This window comes from Bufo bufo, chromosome 4, assembly GCF_905171765.1.
Source record: "Bufo bufo chromosome 4, aBufBuf1.1, whole genome shotgun sequence".
In the NCBI taxonomy this organism is placed as follows: Eukaryota; Metazoa; Chordata; class Amphibia; order Anura; family Bufonidae; genus Bufo; species Bufo bufo.
In genome coordinates, this window is record NC_053392.1 from 52,124,263 (window position 1) to 52,142,005 (window position 17,743).

Genomic DNA, 17,743 nt, shown 5'->3' on the forward strand with positions numbered 1-17,743 from the left:
TCCACGCAGTATAATTTTGCTCTGTGCGATTCTCAATATACTTTTTTTCATTTATTTCCGTCTCTTTTTCCAGATTATTTATTTTCTCTCTTATTCCTTTCTTGTATAATATTGTATATTTTGTAATAAACCCTCTGATAAAGTCCTTTGCCATGTTAACTGCCGCTGAACCATCATTTATATAAAAAAAACTGTATTATCTCCTTTAGAATCATACTGTGTGTACCCATCATATTTATCCATCCTATATTTATATTCATCCCTCTTTTTTTTTTTTTCTTTTTTTTTATATTTATATTAATTGGATTGTGATCCGAAATTCTACGTTGTCCATATTAAACCCCAGCAATATCTAGTCAACCTTTATTATTTGTAAAAAGCTAAATCTATTCATGATTAGAGTTGAGCGGACACCTGGATGTTCGGGATCAGCAGGTTCGGCCGAACTTGAAAAAAAAGTTCGGGTTCGGGACCCGAACTTGACCTGAACTTGAACCCGAACCTGAACCCCATTGAAAACAATGGGGACCCGAACTTTTGGCCACTAAAATGGCTCTAAAATAGCCCTGTAAAGAGCTAGAGGGCTGCAAAAGGCAGCAAAATGTACTTAAGAGTATGGAAAATGTTCTGCAAACAAATGTGGATAGGGAAATGAATAAAAAAAAGATAAAAGACCTTAAAAAAATAAAAATTAGGAATGATGTAGGAAGAAGAGGTTGAGGAGGTGGTGAATGGGTGGATGTGGCCGTGTAGGCTCACGTGGCGCTCTAGGTGGAAGCGGCGGTGAAGGAGGAATAGGTAGCCAACACAGATGTGTGTTATTTTACATTTTTGCATAGGGGTATACCCCAAAATATTGGGACATATAAAAAAATAAAAAAAAAGGAATAAGTGCACTTGAGTACAAGGATGGATGGTTGAGGCTGTTAGAACTGTCTATTCTGCACAAGGTACAGACAAGTCTTGTGGGATCCAGGCCTGGTTCATTTTAATGAACGTGAGATTGTCCACAATGGCTGTGGACAGGCGGCTGCGGCTGTCTGTAATGACGCCTCCTGCCATGCTAAATACACGTTCAGAGAGTACACTGGCTGCAGGGCAGGCCAGCACCTCCAAGGCATACAGGGCAAGCTCTGGCCATGTGGACAATTTGGAGACCCAGAAGTTGAATGGGGCAGAACCATCAGTTAGTACGTGTAGGCGTGTGCACAGGTACTGTTCCACCATGTTGTTCAAATGCTGCCTCCTGCTAACACGCTCCATTTCAGCAGTTGGGGCCGGTTGTTGCGGCGAGGTGACAAAGCTTTTCCACATGTCGGCCATGCTAACCCTGCCTTCTGAGGTGCTGGCGCTGACACAGCTGCGTTGGTGACCTCTTCCTCCTCCCCTGCCTTCGCCTTGTGCTTCCACTTGTCCCCCGGCATCAATCGGGAATGCTCTCAGGAGTGCGTCTACCAGCGCGCGCCTGTAGTCGCACATCTTCCGATCACGTTACAATGAGGGAATTAAGGACGGCACATTGTCTTTGTAACGGGGATCCAGCAGGGTGGCCACCCAGTAGTCAACACACGTTAAAATGTGGGGAAGTCTGCATTCATTGCGCAGGCACTGCAGTATGTAGTCGCTCATGTGTGCCAGGCTGCCCAGAGGTAAGGACAGGATGTCCTCTGTGGGAGGCATATTGTCTGCGTCCTCCGTATCCCCCCAGCCACGCACCAGTGATGGGCCCGAGCTGCGTTGGATACCACCCCACTGTGAACATGCTTCATCCCCATCCTCCTTCTCCTCCTCGTCCAGTAGTGGGCCCTGGCTGGCCAAGTTTGTACCTGGCCTCTGCTGTTGCAAAAATCCTCTTTCTGAGCCACTTCTGAAAGACTGGCCTGAAAGTGTTAGAGATGACCCCTCTTCCTCCTCCTCGTCCTTGGCCACATCCTCTTCCATCATTGCCCTAATGTTTTCTCAAGGAGACATAGAAGTGGTATTATAACGCTGATAACGGCGTCATCGCCACTGGCCATGTTGGTGGAGTACTCGAAACAGCGCAACAGGGCACACAGGTCTCGCATGGAGGCCCAGTCATTGGTCGTGAAGTGGTGCTGTTCCGCAGTGCGACTCACCCGTGCGTACTGCAGCTGAAACTCCACTATGGCCTGCTGCTGCTCGCACAGTCTCTCCAGCATGTGCAAGGTGGAGTTCCACCTGGTGGGCACGTCGCATATGAGGCAGTGAGCGGGAAGGCCGAAGTTACGCTGTAGAGCAGACAGCCGAGCGGCGGACAGACGGCCCGCACTTTATGCAGCAGCTCAGACATGTCGGGGTAGTTGTGAATGAATTTCTACATCATCAAATTCAGCACATGCGCCAGACAAGGGATGTGCGTCAAACTGGCTAGTCCCAGAGCTGCAACGAGATTTCGCCCATTATCGCACACCACCCGGCCGGGCTTGAGGCTCACTGGCAGCAACCACTCGTCGGTCTGTTGTTCTATAACCCGCCACAACTCCTGCGCGGTGTGGTGTCTGTCCCCCAAACACATCAGTTTCAGAAGGGCCTGCTGACGTTTACCCCTGGCTGTGCTGAAGTTGGTGGTGAAGGTCTGTCGCTGACCGGAAGAGGAGGTGGTAGAAGAGGAGGAGGAAGCCGAGTAGGAAGAGGAGGCAAAGAATGATGCCCTGCGATCCTTCACGGCGGAAGGACGTGTGCCAAACAGCTCTCCGCCTAGGGCCCAACCGCTACTACATTTACCCAGTGTGCAGTTAGGCAGATATAGCGTCCCTGGCCGTGCTTACTGGTCCACGTATCTGTGGTTAGGTGGACCTTGTCACAGATGGCGTTTCACAGTGCACACAGAGGTTTTTTTTAACCCCAGTACGCAAAAAGCCGTATTTGTGGCCTAAATGTAACACTCACTTATGCATGTCTAATCCCAGATGTGCACTATATCAGAGTTTTTTTTAACCCCAGTAAGCAAAAAGCCGCATTTGTGGCCTAAATGTGACACTCACTTATGCATGTCTAATCCCAGATGTGCACTATATCAGAGTTTTTTTTTAACCCCAGTAAGCAAAAAGCTGTATTTGTGGCCTAAATTTGACACTCACTTATGCACGTCTAATCCCAGATGTGCAGTATATCAGAGGGTTTTTTAACCCCAGTAAGCAAAAAGCCGTATTTCTGGCCAAAATGTGACACTCACTTATGCACCTATAATCCTAGATGTGCACTATATGAAACAGATGGGTTTTTTTTCACCTCAGTATGCCCCAGTAACCAAAAGGTCGTATTTGTGGCCTAAATTTCACAGTCACTTATGCACGTCTAATCCCAGATGTGCAGTATATCAGAGAGTTTTTTAACCCCAGTAAGCAAAAAGCCGTATTTGTAGCCTAAATGTGACACTCACTTATGCACCTATAATCCTAGATGTGCACTATATGAAACAGATGGGTTTTTTTTTCGCCCCAGTATGCCCCAGTAAGCAAAAAGCCGTATTTGTGGCCTAAATTTCACAGTCACTTATGCACGTCTAATCCTAGATGTGCACTATATGAAAAAAAGTTTTTTTCTAACCCCAGTGTCTCAAAACAGTATTTCTGGACTTGCAGACATGCAAATATCCTGTGCTGGTGCACTATCGTTGCATAAAATGGCTAAATGGCTGCCAATTATGTATTGATATTGACTAACTGAGGGAAAATAAAGTTCGTTTTCAGTAGTAGTTGGCTCAGGGCAGGCTTAAAACAATTATGCACTGCACCCACGAAACACATTTGCTGGAGATCGCTGAGTAAAGAAGCAGTTCTTCATAAGACTCCTCCCTGATCTCTCCCTCACAGCAGCTGCAGCCTCTCCCTACACTAATCCGACCAGAGTGACGGGCGGCGCTACGTGACTCCAGCTTAAATAGAGGCTGGGTCACATGCTGCAGTTGGCCAATCACAGCCATGCCAATAATAGGCATGGCTGTGATGGCCTTTTGGGGCAAGTAGTATGACGCTTGTTGATTGGCTGCTTTGAAGCCTTTCAAAAAGCGCCATAAAAAGCGCCAAACACCGAACCCAAACTTTTAGTTAAATGTTCGGGTTCGGGTCCGGGTGCCGAAAACCCTAAAGTTCGGTATGAACCCGAACTTTACAGTTCGGGTTCGCTCAACTCTATTCGTGATAAACTCCTGTGGGTCTTCGAAAAACACAAACATTTTCTTAATTTTGGATACATAACCCTCCAAATATCAATCCATCCCATCTCATCTGTAATATTTTTCAATTTTGATCGCATACACAAAACTTGAGTTTTACCTATTCTACACCTGTCTAATCTTGTGTCCATTACATTACTAAAATCCCCCACCACTAATAGTGATTTATCCCCCGCCTTAAGTGCAATATCGTGTATTTTTAATAGGACGTTAATTTTAAAGGGTGGTGGTATGTACACACTAGCTATTATCCATGCTCTACCTTCCAATATACAATCAATCAAAACATAACACACCTCCCTGTCTACAACTACTTTTACTATTTTTATGTCTATATCCCGATGTATTAATATGCTCACCCCTCTTGCATATGAAGAATATACTGAATGGAAGGAGTGTTGAATCCACGGCCTGAAAACCCCAGCCATCGTCTCGCCCGTCAGGTGTGTTTCTTACAAGCAGACTATAGCAGGGAGAAACCTATGTATTGCATCAAAAACCGCAACTCTCTTTATGCCCCTGCTCAAGCCCCTAATGTTCCACAAGATAATTCTAATGTAATTTATCCTTGGCTCTATCCATTATCTAGGTGTTATTTGGGTTTGAGCCCCGAGGGACGGGAGGGAGAGAGGAACACGGAATGGGAGAGAAAAAGAGAGAGGAAAAAAAAAAATGCACAACGGCACACATAACCCCACCTTCCATCCCTTCTAAATGAGCCAGGATAGCCTAAGCCCTGGTTCTCTAACTTAGCATTCCCCCCCTAAGCCCGCCCCCAGCCCAAGTATCACTCAGCTCTTTATCTTTTCTCTAGCCCATTCTCCAACTGCTTCTGCTGTATCAAAAAAACACGTTTTATTTTCCCATTCAATCCTCAGCTTAGCCAGAAACATCATCGAATATTTCACGTTATTTAAGCGCAGCATTTTTTTCACCTCAGTAAACCGACTTCTTTCATTTGCCGTTTCCTTTGCATAGTCAGAGAATAACATTACTGCTGTACCTGAGTATTCTAGCCTCCCTCTCTTCCTTGACCTACGTAATATTTCCTCCTTATCCCTAACTGATAATACGCTAATAATAATTAGAATTGTATGTTAGCCGCCATGGCACACAACAGGTATATAGTGTTAGGAACCCGTCTAACTAGAGATTGCCTTGACGTTCGGCAGACGGGCTCAGATAATTTTGTACAAAATGATTTGCTAAATATCTCTAACTGGCTGGTATAGCATTTGCAATAATGCGGTGCTATGGGATGTGCTGACTGACCCCCTTTTTTTACTTCACAGTATGCTGGAGGCGTGGCTGCCTCTTTAGTCGTGCACTCCTGACCAGCTCGTTTGTCTCACAGGTTGATTTTAATCAGTGTTAGTATATAGCTTGGCCCACTCCCCCTCACTCACTGAAACCATATGGCACCAGGAGAGAGATAGTGTGTGGACTCTTATTGCAGTCCTTGGTGACCATGTGGCGCCGGGGGTGGTGTGGAGTGGGCCCAGCGTGCATGCTGGTCCATGTCTTCCCTGGATTCAATGGAGGCCATTTTGGCACCGAAAATGACAGAAATTCAGGTGAGCCCAGCATGTGAGTGGAACCTATACCTTCTGAATTGTATGTTAGCCGCCATGGCACACAACAGGTATATAGTGTTAGGAACCCGTCTAACTAGAGATTGCCTTGACGTTCGGCAGACGGGCTCAGATAATTTTGTACAAAATGATTTGCTAAATATCTCTAACTGGCTGGTATAGCATTTGCAATAATGCGGTGCTATGGGATGTGCTGACTGACCCCCTTTTTTTACTTCACAGTATGCTGGAGGCGTGGCTGCCTCTTTAGTCGTGCACTCCTGACCAGCTCGTTTGTCTCACAGGTTGATTTTAATCAGTGTTAGTATATAGCTTGGCCCACTCCCCCTCACTCACTGAAACCATATGGCACCAGGAGAGAGATAGTGTGTGGACTCTCATTGCAGTCCTTGGTGACCATGTGGCGCCGGGGGTGGTGTGGAGTGGGCCCAGCGTGCATGCTGGACCATGTCTTCCCTGGATTCAATGGAGGCCATTTTGGCACCGAAAATGACAGAAATTCAGGTGAGCCCAGCATGTGAGTGGAACCTATACCTTCTGAATTGTATGTTAGCCGCCATGGCACACAACAGGTATATAGTGTTAGGAACCCGTCTAACTAGAGATTGCCTTGACGTTCGGCAGACGGGCTCAGATAATTTTGTACAAAATGATTTGCTAAATATCTCTAACTGGCTGGTATAGCATTTGCATTAATGCGGTGCTATGGGATGTGCTGACTGACCCCCTTTTTTTACTTCACAGTATGCTGGAGGCGTGGCTGCCTCTTTAGTCGTGCACTCCTGACCAGCTCGTTTGTCTCACAGGTTGATTTTAATCAGTGTTAGTATATAGCTTGGCCCACTCCCCCTCACTCACTGAAACCATATGGCACCAGGAGAGAGATAGTGTGTGGACTCTCATTGCAGTCCTTGGTGACCATGTGGCGCCGGGGGTGGTGTGGAGTGGGCCCAGCGTGCATGCTGGTCCATGTCTTCCCTGGATTCAATGGAGGCCATTTTGGCACCGAAAATGACAGAAATTCAGGTGAGCCCAGCATGTGAGTGGAACCTATACCTTCTGAATTGTATGTTAGCAGCCATGGCACACAACAGGTATATAGTGTTAGGAACCCGTCTAACTAGAGATTGCCTTGACGTTCGGCAGACGGGCTCAGATAATTTTGTACAAAATGATTTGCTAAATATCTCTAACTGGCTGGTATAGCATTTGCAATAATGCGGTGCTATGGGATGTGCTGACTGACCCCCTTTTTTTACTTCACAGTATGCTGGAGGCGTGGCTGCCTCTTTAGTCGTGCACTCCTGACCAGCTCGTTTGTCTCACAGGTTGATTTTAATCAGTGTTAGTATATAGCTTGGCCCACTCCCCCTCACTCACTGAAACCATATGGCACCAGGAGAGAGATAGTGTGTGGACTCTTATTGCAGTCCTTGGTGACCATGTGGCGCCGGGGGTGGTGTGGAGTGGGCCCAGCGTGCATGCTGGTCCATGTCTTCCCTGGATTCAATGGAGGCCATTTTGGCACCAAAAATGACAGAAATTCAGGTGAGCCCAGCATGTGAGTGGAACCTATACCTTCTGAATTGTATGTTAGCCGCCATGGCACACAACAGGTATATAGTGTTAGGAACCCGTCTAACTAGAGATTGCCTTGACGTTCGGCAGACGGGCTCAGATAATTTTGTACAAAATGATTTGCTAAATATCTCTAACTGGCTGGTATAGCATTTGCAATAATGCGGTGCTATGGGATGTGCTGACTGACCCCCTTTTTTTACTTCACAGTATGCTGGAGGCGTGGCTGCCTCTTTAGTCGTGCACTCCTGACCAGCTCGTTTGTCTCACAGGTTGATTTTAATCAGTGTTAGTATATAGCTTGGCCCACTCCCCCTCACTCACTGAAACCATATGGCACCAGGAGAGAGATAGTGTGTGGACTCTCATTGCAGTCCTTGGTGACCATGTGGCGCCGGGGGTGGTGTGGAGTGGGCCCAGCGTGCATGCTGGTCCATGTCTTCCCTGGATTCAATGGAGGCCATTTTGGCACCGAAAATGACAGAAATTCAGGTGAGCCCAGCATGTGAGTGGAACCTATACCTTCTGAATTGTATGTTAGCCGCCATGGCACACAACAGGTATATAGTGTTAGGAACCCGTCTAACTAGAGATTGCCTTGACGTTCGGCAGACGGGCTCAGATAATTTTGTACAAAATGATTTGCTAAATATCTCTAACTGGCTGGTATAGCATTTGCAATAATGCGGTGCTATGGGATGTGCTGACTGACCCCCTTTTTTTACTTCGCTAATAATAATTACTCTCGGTCTAGTGCCTGGGGGATGTATCTTCACTGACAGTCTATATGCCTGTTCCACAAAGTTTTTATAATCAAAAATATCCTTACCCAATTGCTCCGTCAACCACGTTTGCATAAAGGCGCGGGGGTCTTGCCCCTCCGTGCCCTCTGGAATTCCCAGACCTCTGAGGTTGACCCTCCTAGACCTATTTTCTAGGTGTACTAATTTATTTTTCAGTTCCCTATTTTCTTCCTTTTAACATTCTTTTTCTTTAACCGTTAAATGCAATAGGTCCTCCACTTCCGAAGTTCTTTTCTCAACCTCTATCAACCTATCTTTATACTTTTGTAGATTAACTCTAAGAAGCCCCACCAACTTCCTAATGTTTCCAGTCTGGAGAGAGAGGTCCTTTATCGCCATATACATTTTTTTTATTTCTTGAAATATATCCTGCAGGCTAGGAGCCTGCTCCTCTTTTTTTGAAGCATTTTCCTCTATCTCCTTTAATTGTTTATTACCTCTCTCCCCAGACTGAAAACTCGCCCCATGCGGCGCCTGGCCAGGGTTCTCCTCTAAAAAAGATTTGCCCCCCTGGCCCAGAGTCGCATCCTCTCTTTTCTTTTCTTTGGGGCTAATATGACTTCGCATATTGGTCAGGAGCAATAGCCTAGATCTCTCAAGTATTTTTTGCTTTGGGGAAACTGAAGTATTAAGCTCCAGTTGCCCCTTAGCCCTTTTCCCTGCTCCCTGTCTCGCCATCCTCTCCCCCCGCCACTCTCCTCTCCCCCCTCCCCCCGGCAATCCAAATTTTACTCTTATAGAGCGTACAGAGGGTAAAACTTAACATTTAGCCCCCAAAGACAGCCGAGCATTAATCAACGTTCATATATACATAAAACTTCCAGTTCCATTTCCATGTGACAACTGTCAATCAGCAGTTCATCTTTCGGCCTTTAGCACAGTACATTAGCATTAGTTGATTAAAAGTTTTGCCCCTTATAAGTTCATCAGATCCAAATGATTAGTAACATAGAAATCGCCAGCCGTCCAATAACCAGTCATAACACCAAGCCAGTTGTATTAGTTGGATTAGTCAGGTTAGTTTGTTATTAAATCATATCAAGCCATTGTTATCAGGTCTTCCCCTATAGCATTGTGATTCCATTTACCCCTCTAGTAAACTGTGACAGCTTTAGTTAGAGTTTAGTCATCCAAGTCCATAGAGATTGACCTCTTAATAAGGGTTAACAGCCTTTCCTTTTTGTGCCACCAGCCAAATCAGTTTTACCATGTTTTCCAACTGGAAATAGCGCTTAGACACACTTTGAGCTTTCTTGGCTCAGCAACACTCCTCCACCTCTGCCATACTCTAAATTCTGGGTGACGGTCACAGGGATTGGGGGGTACCACTCAATCCCACATATGCAATTTAGGACCTTTTATCGTGGCCTTCTCTACTCGCCCCAAATCCGCACCCTCAAACAGTGTAATATCAACTATTAATTGGGCAGCTCCATCAAGCAGCATATATCTCACCACAATTCCAGGGAGCGGAATTTTTGCCAACATCATCCATAAAAACATCTCAGATGCTGGTACAGCACAGCTCACAGGCAACAGCCGTTTCGCGCTTACTGCGCTTCCCCAGGCCTCGGGTCACATGAAGACATTGCTTAGAAATTGGTGAGTGCCACTTATTTTTTGTTTTACACTTTCACGTGTGGGGGAACTCTCTGCTCTCTAGAGGCAGCAGGATCTGACACACAGTGTGATGTCACATGATGTGACATCATAATGCTTAGAACGTTAGGACCTGGTGCATTCAGGGAGGTGAGAGTGTCGCCACATGCACAAGTGGATGAAGTGGATGTATTATTATGGCCACTATAAGAACATACAATTATATACAGGGGTCACCAGTAGGCTATTATATATATTGGAGTCACTATGTTCAGGTAGCAAAACAGATAAACGGCCAGCGAATGGATACACACATTGATGCTACATGGTCGAGAAAAAACTGACAGGGTATTCATTTTTAATAGACGTTATGTTTCACTGTCGTGTGAATGTAGTCTAACAGTTTTTTTGCCATAGACATTCAATCCATTTCCTATACACGCAACCGGTTGGGGCAAGTGTTAACTCTCCCGAAGACTCTCAGAAAAACATCCATATAGTAGAGACTCTCTTTTCCAAGTCCATATGTTCCATCGGTACCTGCCGGTCCAAAAGTTCATACAGTAGTAATTAGAAGTCTGTGTTCTGCACTACAATTGAAAACATCTTAGATGTGAAGATCTAAAGTGTCTTAGTGTCACGATCAGTGTGGGGGTAAACTCCACACTGAACACAGGAGGGAATAGGAACAGTAACTGGGCCTGGAAATTAAGGAACAAACAGGTTACCTCCTAAACAACCCTAATCCGGGCCCTAACTACCTATCAATATGAATAGACCTTGAAGGTAGGAATATTCATATGCACGATACCTATGCCCTTATTTCCCTATAAGGCCCTGGAATAAGATTAGGACCAGAGACAACCCATTCCTCCCCAGATGGATGAATGGAAGTCTCTGTCTCAGGCCCACATAAAAACAACAGGGAATATAACAAACACAATACAATAAGAAAAGACAAGACTTAGCTTAAAGTAGAAAACTGGCAATTCCAGAAGCACAGAGTACAACCGACCAGCTAGTAAGAAGACAGGAAGAAAATCTATAAACCGCACCTCCAAGAGTGAGAAGCAGCTACTTATGGGGAAGCTAAATTACCAACAAGCAACACCTGAAGCAAAACACAGACACAATAAGATCCACAAGGAACTTGTCAATTTAGCCCACGTGTTGCCAGTCTCTCTGATCTCCTTGTACCTGCCAAGGGAACGTCCGTGACACTTATATGGAAAAGTCATCTTTTGGTAATGTCTAAGCTAAAGTACGTGTAATCAATTACGTCAATTCTATAATTTATAGATTTTGTATCTCTATTTAGGAAAAATCTGATCCCAACAGTTATTTTCATCATGGTAATCTTCGGGGCGTCTTAGTAACGTTATTCATGGCTGGAACAGATACTACGTCTTCTACTATACGATTTGCCATCTCATTTATGGTACAGAACCCTGAAGTTCAGAGTAAGTTCTTAATATAACCAACAATCTAAAGGGGTTCTCTTATTTGGGCAATCTCTATTTGTTAGAAGGTGAATGATCCCATTGCCATAAGATGAGCAGTGTCATCCTGTTGGGTCCTCCAGTGACCAGCTGTCATCTGTGGAGAAGCCTGGTAGTCAGGGTATACTTTGCCTGCAGCTACCTCACAGGGGAAATCAAGTATTACACAGTGTTCATTCAAATCTGTACAGTACAATGCAGGACAGGGCAGGTCCTCCAGAGCAAGGGGCACTCTTTGTAACTATTCTCTGGACTATTACATCAGAATTCCTTAACAGGAAACATGGAAATGGGATCCTTTAACACCTTCAGGACCCTGACATTTTTTACCTTAAGGACCAGGCCATTTTTTGCACTCTATGTGGTAATAACTTTAAAACGCTTTTACTTATCCAAGCCATTCTGAGACTGTTTTCTCATAACATATTGTACTTCATGACAGTGGTAAATTTGAGTCAAAATATTTAATTTTTATTTAGAAAAAACACAAAATTTACAAAAAAAAATGAAAATTCGCAATTTTCAAAATGTCATTTTCTCTGCTTTTAAAACAGATAGAGATACCTCCTAAAAATTGTTATAACTTTACGTTTCCTGTATGTCTAAATCATGTTTGGATCATTTTGTAAATGACATTTTTTTTTTTGGGACGTTAGAAGGCTTAGAAGTTTAGAAGCAAATCTAAATCTAAGAAAATTTCCAAAACCCAATTTTTAAGGACCAGTTCAGGTCTGAAGTCACTTTGTGGGGCTTACATAATAGAAACCACCAATTTTAGAAACTACCCCCTCAAGGTATTACAAAACTGTTTTTACAAACTTTGTTAACTCTTTAGGTGTTTTTCATTTTAATCCATTTTTTCCAGTAACAAAGCATAACAAACTCAATATTTATTACCCTGATTCTGTAATTTACAGAAACTCTCCACATGTGGTTGTAAACTGCTGTACGGGCACATGGTAGGGTGCAGCAGGAAAGAAACGCAATATGGTTTTCAGAGGGCAGAATTTACAGGGATAATTTTAAGTTGCCATGTCATAGCTTCAAAAAAGTGACCCCATTTTGGAAACTACAGGATAAGGTGGCAGTTTTGTTGGTACTATTTTAGGGTACATATGATTTTTTTTTTGCTCTGCAGTACACTTTTTGTGAGGAAAGGTGATAAAAATAGCTGTTTTGGCACTGTTTTAATTTTTTATTATTTACAGTGTTCATCTGACAGGTTAAATCATGTGCTATTTTTATAGAGCAGGCTGTTACGGAAGTGAAAATACCAAATATGACAACTTTTTCTGGTTGTTTGTTTCAGTTTTACATAATAAAGCATTTTTTAAAAAAAGAAGTTTTTAGTGTCTCCACACGCTGAAAGCCATAGTATTTTTTTTTTTTGGGGGGGCGACTGTCTTATGTAGGGGCTAATTTTTTTCGGTATGAGATTTATTGGTACTATTTTAGGGAGCATATGACTTCTTGGTCATTTGGTATTACACTTTTATGTGAGGGGGCAAAAAATTGAAATGATGTTCACCTGAGGGATTAGGTCATGTGATATTTTTATATAGCAGGTAGTTATGGCCATGGCAATACCTAATATATATACTTTTTTTTACTTATTTAAGTGTTACACAATAACAACATTTTTGAAACTAAGAGCCATAGTTTTTTTTTATTTTTTGGGCGATTGTCCTATGTAGGGTCTCATTTTTTGCATGATGAGATAATGGTTTAATGGGTTTACAGTGTTCATCTGAGGGGTTAGTTCATGTAATATTTTTTAGAGCAGGTAGTTACGGACGCGGCAATACCTAATATGTATACTTTGTTTTACTTATTTAAGTGTTACACAATAACAGCACTTTTGAAACAAAAAAAAATCATGTTTTTGGGTGATTGTCTTATGTAGGGTCTAATTTTTTGTGGGGTGAAATAACGGTTTAATGGGTACTATTATGGTGTGCGTATGACTTTTTTATCATTTGGTATAACACTTTTTGTGGTGTAAGGTAAAAAAAAAAATTGCTTTTTCGACACCGTTTTTTAAAAAAAAAATTTTATGGTGTTCACCTGAGGGGTTAGGTCATGTGATATTTTAATAGACCTGGTTGTTACAGATATGGCGATACTGAATATGTCTACATTTTTTTTTTCACTTTTAACACAATAATAGCATTTTTGAAACATAAAAAAATCATGTTTTAGTGTCTCCATATTCTGAGAGCCATAGTTATTTTTTTATTTTTTGCCTGATTGTTTTATGTAGGAGCTAATTTTTTTGTGGGATGAGGTGACGGTTTGATTGGTACTATTTTGGGGGCATATGCCTTTTTGATTGCTTGGTTTTTCACTTTTTGTGATGTAAGGTTCCAAAAAAGGTTGTTTTAGCACAGTTTTTATTTTATTTTTTCTATAGCATTCAGGTAAGGGGGTGGATCATGTGATATTTTTATATAGCCGTTATATAAAAATTTAATTTTTATTTTCTATTTTTCTATTTTTTTTTTACAATTTTATTTGTTTTATTTTGGGAAAGGGGCTTTTTTTTTTCTTGAAACTTTATTTTTTTTTATTATGAAAAACACCTTTTTTGACTTTTTCTTTACTTTTTATTTTTGTCCCACTGTGGGACTTCAACTTCTGGGGTCTGATCCCCTCTGCAATGCATTACAATACAACCTGTATTGTAATGCATTGGCTATCAGCTTTTATGCTGACAGCCTGCCTGTGAGACCCAGCCTAAGGTCTGGATCTCACAGGCTTCCGTAGAATGCAAGCCCTGATGCCTATGGAAGGCATTGGGCTGCCTTCTCTGCCATCAGGTCCCCGCCACTGCAGTGCGGGGACCCGATGGAGATGCAGAGGGCACTCGTACCCTCCACAAACCCTCCTCATGCCGCGGTCAGCTTTGACCGCGGCATACAAGGGGTTTATACACCGGGATCTGTGTTTTCACCGATGCCGGCGTATGCAGCATTGGCCAGGCTGTCAGTGACTACCAGGTCTGTGCCGCTGATCGGGCGGGCGCAGTTCCTGCACCCGCTCGATGAGCCCACCGTACATGTACGATGCTGGTCCTTAAGGGATTAAATAAAAAATGTATTTAAAGCACGGTCGTTACAAATTAATGTATATTTAAAAGGAGTATTGTACTGTAAATTTACTTTTAAAGCAGGCACAATGGTGGTAATTTACAGAGGTCATACATGCAGTTTTATGATATATAAAAGTTGCACATTTTTCCATAAAAGGCTTTTTTCACAACAATTTTGTGATGTTTTGCCTTTTTTCCATTGGTCTTGACAGTTTGAGGTGCTGAAACAAAAGGGTGGAGCCACCAGAGCCCATCACAAAACCTCTGGAACCTCAACGGGACTGCCAAAAATAGTGTACTCATCTCCGACAGTCCCGTAGACAAAAATGGAGCAGCAGTGCACATGCTTGACTCTAACCACTCCATTCATTTCAAGAGTGGATGGGAGATAATGTGACATAAAGTGAATACTCCTGTAACTACTCATTTGAATTGAAAGTATTTTCCCCCAGAATGAAGCAACAGATCACAAAGTAAAAGGTATTCAGCTCAGCTACCCCTACAAGACATTGTGCCTGGTTCATCATATATGAATTTCCTGGTAATAGACTGCTTTGAAAACATGGAGTCAATATTTTACATTGCACAATGGTAAAGAGTCATTGGGGAGCGTAACGGGGTTATCCCATGAAAAATATTAAACATGGAAATCAGACATTACATAGTACATGATAATCTCTTTCTGTTCTTTTCAAATTCTTTTTATTGATTTTTGAGAAGAAAAAAGAAGGGGAGGGGTACAAATCATAATATCAAATCGCAGTTACAACACATAGTCACATTTGTATGCTAATGTACAATCATATAGTACTTGTTAAAGGTGAACATCAGCAAAAGCATTGAGATGGAACTTTTACGCGCTATCATTAAATACTTTACAGACTCTGAGATTGGAACAGAGGACCAAAAGTATCAAGGCTTAACTAGATATTAAATGAGGGCATGTATAAAGTTGTGAAAAGAATTATATAACATGTTAATTCAAATGGGTAACTTATTCAATGACTCGACATCTCTGATGACCTACTCCTCCTGAGCTATGAAAATTCATTATCGCCTCTAGAGATGACCAAGAACAAAGACTCAGAGAGGAGGGTCGGGAGGGATGGGAGTTAAAAGGCTCCTGCTTGCCTTTGCTAAATCATAGGTTTAGTCTATATATTGTTTAGATACATTAAACAAAGAAAACTTAAAAAAAATAACAGGCAAGGGGATGAGATAAGGGAAGGGGAGTAAGGGATCAGTACCTGTAGATAATATTGGAATAAATCATGAATCTGTGAGTATTAGAGCAGAACATTGATCTATTTCTAGACTGTGAGAAGCGGTTTGTATGTGTACTCAGGTAAGCCATAAATTGCATCTTATGGAATATTTGATGATCTCCAGTTGACCCGTAGGGACCATATTTTGTTATATTTAGAGTGTGTCCTCAGTTCCCAATGGGACAATTCTTCTATTCTGGAAATAGAGGCAACTCTTTCCTGCCATTGTATGCAAGACAGAGGACCTTGTGTCTTCCAGTTAGAGGCTATGAGGATTCTAGCTGCTGCCAGAAGAGCTCTTAAGAGACATTTTTCTGTTGTGATCAGAGAGTGTGGTATAATGTTTAGAAGAGCGATCTTTAGGCAACTGGGGATCCTTATATGTTATTTTTTTAATATGTGGCTGATGTCAAAAATCTGAGTCCAAAACATTTTTATAAATGGACATGTCCACCAAATATGTAGGAAGGTGCCCCTGTCCCTGAGACATCTCCAACATACATCTGATGTGGCACTATACATCTGGCTTTACCTAACAGGTGTAAGATACCATCTGGAGATTACTTTGTATGTGTTTTCTTGGATGTTGGAGCATCTCGAGGACAGTTTTGGTGATATTAATATCATTTTGATGTCTTCTTTTGTGAGTTTGATGTTCAAATCTCTCTCCCATTCTCTTAAGAAGTATAGAGAGCTCGGGGTTTCATTTTGAAGTAGATTCTGACTTATGGTGTGCGTAAGTTTTTTTGGGAACTGGGTCTGTGATGTTAGTTTTTCAAACCATGATGGTTCTCTTAACTGGTAATCTGGGGACATCACTTGTTTTAGGGTTTTTGATATAATGTTGTAGTGTAGGTTATTGAGATGTGAGGTCTCAAATCTTTCTCTCATGGTTTGTAAATCTAGTATGCTCCCATCTGAGTCTAAAAGGTCTGCAGGAACTACATTGGAGCTGCGTATTTGAATTGGTAATGTTTTATAGCCTTCTCCCGCTGTGATGAGGCAGTCGCTAAGGTTTAATAGTGGGGAGGGGTACTTTGAACAGGCATCTCTCAGGGATTTTACCCTCCATAAGGACAGTGTAGCATGAACTAATATGTTGTCTTTATTTGTGGCAGGGGCATTTAATGGATCCGTGAGGACTAGGCCTCTTAGTGGGTATCTAGTTATCTAGTTATTTCTTCTTACATTTTTATCCAAAGTTTGTGTTTCGGGCGTCTTACCCAGTCAATAATCCTACTAAGGTGGGTAGCTGTAATATATCTGGATAATGAAGGAATGCCAATTCCTCCTTTGGTAATAGGTAGTTGAAGGATTTTGTAGGAGATCCTTGGTTTAATTTTGCCCCAAACATAATTGGAACATATTTTCCTGAAGGTCTTTTGGAAATGTTTTGGAAGTTTAATTGGGAGCACTTGTATGAGGTAAGTTTAGGGAGAATTAGGGTGTTGAAAATGTTTTTTCTTCCTAGCCATGATATAAAGGTGGGTGTCCAAGAGCTTAATATGTCTGGTAGGGAGTTTAGGAGTGGTTTAAAATTTAAGTTATATAGCTTGTTGAGATCAGGAGGAATGTTTACTCCACTAAAAGGTCATCAGCATATGCTGCTTGTTTTATCTCCAAGTCACAACATCTTAGGCCGCCAATCTCAGAATTCTGCCGAATGGATTGTAGCAGAGGTTCTAATGATAAGATGAATAATAATGGGGAAAGTGGGCAGCCTTGTCTAGTGCCATTATTTATATGTACTGCTCGGGACAGGGTATCATTAACCTTTTCGTAGGCACAAGGAGATGCGTACATTGAGAAAATTTCTTTAATGAACGGATCTGCGAATCCAAATTTTTGCAGGGTACTAGTGATAAAGGGCCAGGCCACTCTATCAAATGCTTTCTCTGCATCTGTCCCGAGCAGTACAATAGGTGTCTTACGGCATTTGGCTAGAACAATAGCATTGATGATTTTGTACATTCCATCTTTCCCTTCTCTACCTGGGACAAAACCTGATTGATCTGGATGGATTAGGTCTTGAAGTAAGGGTTTTATCCTGGCTGACAGAATTCTGGCATAGATTTTAAGATCCAAGTTTAATAAGGACATGGGCCTATAACTTGAGCAGAG

General features: G+C 42.4%; 1 protein-coding gene across 1 annotated transcript in view; it reads left to right on the plus strand.

Annotated features, from left to right (window-relative positions):
• The window catches only part of LOC120997231 (cytochrome P450 2K4-like), a 91,324-nt gene that overhangs the window by 53,780 nt on the left and 19,801 nt on the right, over positions 1-17,743 (plus strand). Inside the window, exon 6 of the mRNA XM_040427226.1 lies at positions 11,089-11,230. Within this exon, the coding sequence (XP_040283160.1) occupies positions 11,089-11,230 (142 nt within the window). The remainder of the gene's footprint in view (positions 1-11,088; positions 11,231-17,743) is intronic.